Source organism: Ursus maritimus, unplaced genomic scaffold, assembly GCF_017311325.1.
Source record: "Ursus maritimus isolate PB19 unplaced genomic scaffold, ASM1731132v1 scaffold_12, whole genome shotgun sequence".
In the NCBI taxonomy this organism is placed as follows: domain Eukaryota; kingdom Metazoa; phylum Chordata; class Mammalia; order Carnivora; family Ursidae; genus Ursus; species Ursus maritimus.
In genome coordinates, this window is record NW_024423564.1 from 5,830,992 (window position 1) to 5,837,152 (window position 6,161).

A 6,161-nucleotide genomic window follows, 5' to 3' on the forward strand; every position below is an offset into this window, starting at 1 on the left:
CTCAGGCGCTCATGCAGCGAGCGGGCGGTGCTCCGGACGCACGTTCCTAGAGGCTGGGGCAGCTAGGGGCGCCGGTCGGAACCGGCGGCGGAGGGCGGGGGAGGGCGCAGGGGGAGGGTGCAGAGGACCCGCAGGGCCGCCGCCTGTCTCGGCCGCCGCGCCGCCGCCTCTCCCGGGCCCGGCCCTGCGGGCGCTCCGAGCGTGAGGGCGCGGGCAGCTCCCTCAGTAGCGAGGGCGAGCGGAGGCCGGGGTGCGGGCGGCTAAGATGAGTGAAAGGAGAAGATCTGCAGTCGCCCTGAGCTCGCGAGCACATGCCTTCTCCGTTGAAGCCTTGATCGGCTCAAATAAAAAGCGGAAACTGCGAGACTGGGAGGAGAAGGGGTTGGACCTGTCCATGGAGGCGTTGAGCCCCGCGGGCCCACTCGGAGACACGGAGGACGCGGCCGCACACGGCCTGGAGCCTCACCCGGGTGAGTGCGCAGGACCAGACCGAGGGAGGCGGGCGGAGAGGGGACGCCGGGCCGCCAGCCGGCGGGCGGAGTGGTGTGGAAGGAGGCCCTGCTCGCTGACGCCCTGCCTTGCGCCAACGCGGGTTTCCTTTTCTTTGCGCAAACGTCTTGAGCCTTGCCCAAATCCGCCGCAAACAATTTGGGGGGAACTGAGCCTTGCATTGTCTTCGCCAACCTCAGGCAAAGAGGCTTCGCTCGCATCCCTTTCTCTTCTGAGAGCGGAGCGCACTGCTTTGGTGTTCACAGCTGAGCGGCCGCAGGCCCCTGGGGTTAAGGAGGGGCGCAGATCGAAGGCGACCGCAGGAGCGGAGAGGGGCTGGGGTTCTCTTCAGAGAGCCCTAGAGGACTGGCGCGGAGTTCTCGGGCTCGACACCCAGTCTCGGGAAGTCCCCAGTTTGTCCCATTTAGCCTTCGACCTCGGTCCTCGCCCTTCCCCCACCAACTTTTCTGGGACTCAAGTTCTTGTGTTTCCCGTACTCCGGGGATGACGGAGCGTAATTATATCTCTACTTCGTTGGCGCTTATGGAAAAAGGATGTATGTTAGACCCCTTACCCTGCGCCCCGGGGCACTCTTCAGGGCCCACATCTCTGTGTATTGCGGGGAGCGGAGCGATTAATTTGCGTCTCGGATCTATGCACATTGTATGCACACAACACGTAAAACACGGAGAGGATGTTGGCGTCTGCATTTTAGTAGAAACCTGGGCGGGTAGTTGGAGGGAGAGACAACTTAACGTTTTGTATTAAGTGCCAAGATTTCGACTGTGCAAAACAGCCCCGGGGAACAGCTGTTGTCGGAAGAATCTTGCGTGCGCGCGCGCGAGCGCGCACTTACACACACACACACACACACACACACACACACACACTCGCAGCTTGGTTTAGCGGTTTCAGAAACTTTCCAGCCAGGACTTCTGCTGCCATTCTGGAGGTGCTCATGCTGACCAGCTAGGGCTGGGGAGTAAACCTGGGTCAGCGCGCCGGAAAGCGAAAAGCCAGGGTGGGGGCGGCGGCCCACAAAGGGATGGGGGTGGCCACGGGGCCAAAGAGCTTGGGGACCGAGCTTGGGGCCCAGGGGCTTGGGGGCTGGAAAACTGGCTGACCCAAGGAGGGACAGCTGTCGCTTACATTTTCTCTTTAGGCAGTGACAGTTCGATTTCCATGCTCCTGAGGCTAATAATAACGCGATTAGCGGGTGACTTGCAGACACAGAGCTTTATGAATTCTCCGTGTTCTTGTGGCCCGTTACGGTATTTGAGTTTAGTGCTGGGGAATTATTTTTATTAGTCGATGAAAAGAAAATTAAAAGGAGATTTATTTCGCCCGCTCAAATCTTTCCTTGTATTTGGATGCGGGTGCCTGTCCACGCGGACCCCTGTGTGGGCAATCCAGAAAGGAACGCGTGGCTAATGTGTGTTTCCCATCTCTGGCTAGACCCTGTTTCCTCACCGCATTTCTATGTTGTCAAAATCTCACTTGCGCCTTCACACAGTTTAGTAGAAGTTCTTTCAGGCCTCACGAGAACTCATGGTTTGAAAGGTTAGTTTATTTTATTTTCCCGACGGTGGAAAAGATAGAAGTTGCCTAACTGCGCGTGGCAGACACCGTGTCCGCGGGTAGTTTTCTCTAGGGAGGGGTCCAGGTTCGCAGGAGCTGGTCTAGGGTTGCTTGTTCAAAAGGACCAATACGTGGGGTCATAATCAGAGACTCAGCTCGCAGTTTTCTCTTTCTGCCCTTGTCCTCAGCCATAGTGAGGAGAGATCTGGTTGGGGCAAGGAGAGACCAGTCCAGAAACATAAATGCGAGGACTTGTCCAGAATGCCGCTCTCCCGCTCCCACAGAATGGGGGTAGGGGTTGAGGACCTAACATAGGACTTTATGTCACACAGAGTTCAGTTGATCCGTTCCCATTTCATTATTTTGTTTTTTTAAAATAAAAAGATGGGCGTTTGTATTAGAGAAAACGAAATATGTTTGTGGGGTTGAGGCCCGGGAATAGGAAGAAGCTGAAAGCCGAGAGCCCTCGCGGGCCTTCTGCGGGGCCGGGCTATGAGCCCGGCCTGGCTGCGTCGTGCACCGAGGGGATCTCCAAGTTGGAGCCCCCGCAGTGGCCAAAGCTTTCTTACGAACCGGACATAGAAAGACGAAGATCTTTCAGAAAACCTGCTTGGTGGCGTAGTGCCTCCGCAGTCCCCAGAGTGGAGGAGGCGGAGCTGCCGACTCTGAGCCCGGATGGTGGCGGAAGGCGGAAGGCGAGTCCAGGGCTTGGGGTCCTCTGTAGGCCTTCCTTTCTTTTTCCTCTTTCCAAATGCGGCGCCGCAACGAACACACCTTTACATCACCTTTCAAAGGTGTGTGTACGGTGGTGGAGGTCAGAGAGGGGCATAGGCGACTCCATTGTGCCCGGGGCCATGTCTCTGCCGTCCTTGGCCTCAAATTGTTTAAACTCTCTTCCCGGAATAGGACCGAGAGCGGGCTGAACCTGCCGCGTGGCTCGCCTGCGCTAGGCCAATGACAAGAAGTCAGGAATGGGGGAAAAACGACAACAGAAACAAAATTGCCACGGAGCTTGGGTTAGGATTAAACAAACAGGCATCCAGACACAGGACACCCGCCTAAAGCAACTGTGTTTATTATTTTCACCATTCCCTCCCTCTGACTGGTACCTCCGTTTCCAGCCCTCCCTGTCCATTCCTTAAAATCCCAGGATCCTGAGACAACCCAAGGGTTTGATTTTAATGTTAAACTTTTATTCAAAGACGTGGCCTTTTGCTTTTTCACAGCCCGTTTTTCTTTCTGCGTCCGGACAGAGCTGGCTTTAGTTGGCGCCGAGCGCCCGCAGCCTGGGGCGCCAACCTGCAGCAGCGGGGGACCAGCCCAGCCTGCGCGCTGTAGGAACTCACACATCAGAGGACACACAGTATGTATTTAAAAATTTTCCACCGAGCCTGCTGGTCCCGAAAAACCCCGAGGCCCAAAGGGCCTTGGAGAAGGGCCTGTGAGGTGCCCTCATTATTGCCAGAACTCCGCGTCTTTTGGAGAAGCCGCCAGGACGCAGCCGCCGCGGGCTCGGGAGGGTCTCCCAGGAGCCTGACTCTCGGGCCTGCTTGCCCCCGCCTCTCACGAAGCAGCAACAGGGAACACTTTTGAGCCAGGATCGCCCGGAACAGCTGCTCCGGCTGCGGCCTTGGAAATATATTTCAGGCACGCGGCGGCGCCATCTGCGCTCGGACCCTAGCCCCGGCTCCACCCGGCTTTCCCAGCTCGAGTTTGGAGATTGGGCCTTTCCCGCCCAAATCCACAGCCGAGTGAGGCCGAGGTCCGGTCTCCCGCGGAGCGAAATAATTCAAACCTTCTGCGAAAGGATTTCCCTTTCCAGGGCCTGCGGCCCTGAGCCTTGCAGCCGTGGCGGTCCAGAGGCCTAAGAAGGTGGCGGCGTACGCGGGTGGGCACACAAAGCAGGCACACTCAAGGACGTGAGGGCAGATCTGTATTCGCACACACGTGCACATAGGTCAGGCTCGCGCGTCCCGTGCACCTATCTGCGCAATCCCTAGTGAAATGAGACAGGAAAAGCCCGTGCAGTGCCCCAGGGCACTTTCTTCTTTCGAATTGCCGAGATCAACTGTTCACGCGAATTAATCTGCCAGTTTATGGCTTGTTTGTTCAGAGTCAGACTCCCAAGATTTTAATCCTGACATCACCCCTCCACCCACCCCCAATCCCCAATAGGGAAACACAGGGTCAAAACGGAGGAAGTGACTCTTCACTGACGTTTAAGTAATGGAATAAAAGCGATGAGTTTGAAGCCAGTGGGGAGAATGTGCTTGCACGGGCCAAGAACCAGCCAGGGCTCAGGCTGGAGCTTGGACTGCCCGGCAATGGTGTGGGGTGCGCTGGGCAAGAAGCCAAAATGTATGCCTGAAGTAGAGTCCGGGTTGAGGAACACTAGTTCCTCGGTGGTACCTGCGCCCCTACACCAGTGCAGGCCTCGAAGGCGCCAGGCCTGGACCCCGAGGATGAGCCAAGTGTGCTGCGTGCTGGACCTGCGCAGCGCTCTCGCCTGCCAAGTCAAAACGGCCTTCCGCGGTGGCCGCGTCCTTGGTGAGTGACCTTGTGTGAAGGAGAGTGAGGAGGTAGGCTAGATTTAAATTCATCATAGGCTGGTGAGGATAGTTGTGCTCGGGGATGACTGCCAAACGCCCTTTTGTAGCGCAGGTCGGACGGTGGCTAAATCAGACGCCCTCTGGATACGCGGGCCTGGGAGAGCGCACGGTAGGGGCTCCAGAGAGGTGGGCAGTTTTATGAAGATGTCCTGCGTAAAACACAGGCCCTGGCGCGGTGGCACAATAGAAGCCACCTGGAAGAAGGAAACAATTCTAACCCCCTCCAAGCCGTAGACGAAGCAAACTGCTGGAGGGCAGTGGGGAGGACAGGGAATTGGGAAAACCCTAATGCCCAGCGTTTGGAATGTGATGGAAGGGAGGCGGAGTGTGCAGCGTTTTGCACCTCCTCAGGTCATCCCCCGTCCCTCGCGCGCTTCACAGGTCCGTGTGAGGCGTGTAGAAGGCGCAGGGGTAACAGGCAGCGTGCGGGGTAACGGTCTCTCCCTTCGCGGCTGGGCGGTGCAAGGCCCCTCGCCGGCTCGGCCGACCGCCTCTGCCCCTCGAAGACTGGTCCGACGCTCCGGGAGAAGCCTCTCCTGGACGGATCAGCTCACAACCGAGGCTCGCAGCGCTTCTTAATCCGCGTCTTCCACGCCCTTCCCAACACCATTTCTTATTGAACACCTTATTTGGGTTCAGAGCTAGCCACTTTAGATTTCCTGATTTTATAGGTTAAACTCCCAGAAAGAAAAGTTCGTGGGGTGACGTTCATGCAGGGGGACGGGGGAATTAAATTTTTAATAGTGGCGTTCGTACTGAAATTATATTGACATATATCCGCTGTCGGTTTCCTGCCCCTCCCCCCATTACTTCAAATGGTATCATGACCATCTTTTACATATTAAGCAAAATTAGTTTAAAATCTAATTAATACACCTAGCACATGAGGAGTGACTGAAGAACGGTGTGAAATGCCTAACCTGGGGGCCAAATCTAAGATAATAGGGTACTGGTGGTCTGTGTTCCCCTGTTTATTTGTACAATTCCCTGTGTGGACATGAGTTTTATGGAAGCAAGTCCTTCATCGTTATCCTTCATGTTGGGCCACAAGGGGAGAGGGACAAATACATTTTGGCTCAGAAGACCCCAAACATTTTGTTCATCCAAACTTCTCCAGCGCACTGCTAGTATTCAAGAGTGAAATATTCCAGGTCTGTCACAATCGTTCTCTGTATTGCCAAAAATATTAATAAGATGAGGGGACTTTTTTGAGATCCTGATTATGAACTCGGTTAGAAGTTTATTTGTCACACCCAGGAGTAAAATGATTACTTCTTAAATCTGTCAGTTCCTTCTCTAGGTGACTGTAGAGTTAAAAACAAAAACAAGGCTGAACTGAGCAGATTCCACAGGGATAAAGAGCAGAGAGTGGATTGGCATTTCACTTTCCTTTCTGGAAACGCAGAAATCCATCTAATGATTTTCACACGGTGGTATAGCCGGTTCTTGCTTTCTTGCTCCCAAAAGACAAAGACAAAGTAGTTC

At 55.3% G+C, this 6,161-nt stretch overlaps 1 protein-coding gene across 3 annotated transcripts in view; it reads left to right on the top strand.

Moving 5' to 3' along the window:
* The first annotated feature begins 204 nt into the window (after positions 1-204).
* TBX15 (T-box transcription factor 15) overlaps positions 205-6,161 on the top strand; it is a 121,740-nt gene continuing 115,783 nt past the window's right edge. Inside the window, exon 1 of one of the 3 annotated variants that reach the window (XM_008706361.2) lies at positions 205-470. In XM_008706361.2, coding sequence (XP_008704583.2) covers positions 266-470 — 205 coding nt within the window. In that variant the 5' untranslated portion in view covers positions 205-265. Of the gene's footprint in view, positions 471-4,336; positions 4,615-6,161 lie in introns of those variants that run through there. The other 2 variants (XM_040626851.1, XM_008706360.2) reach the window with 2 other exon arrangements.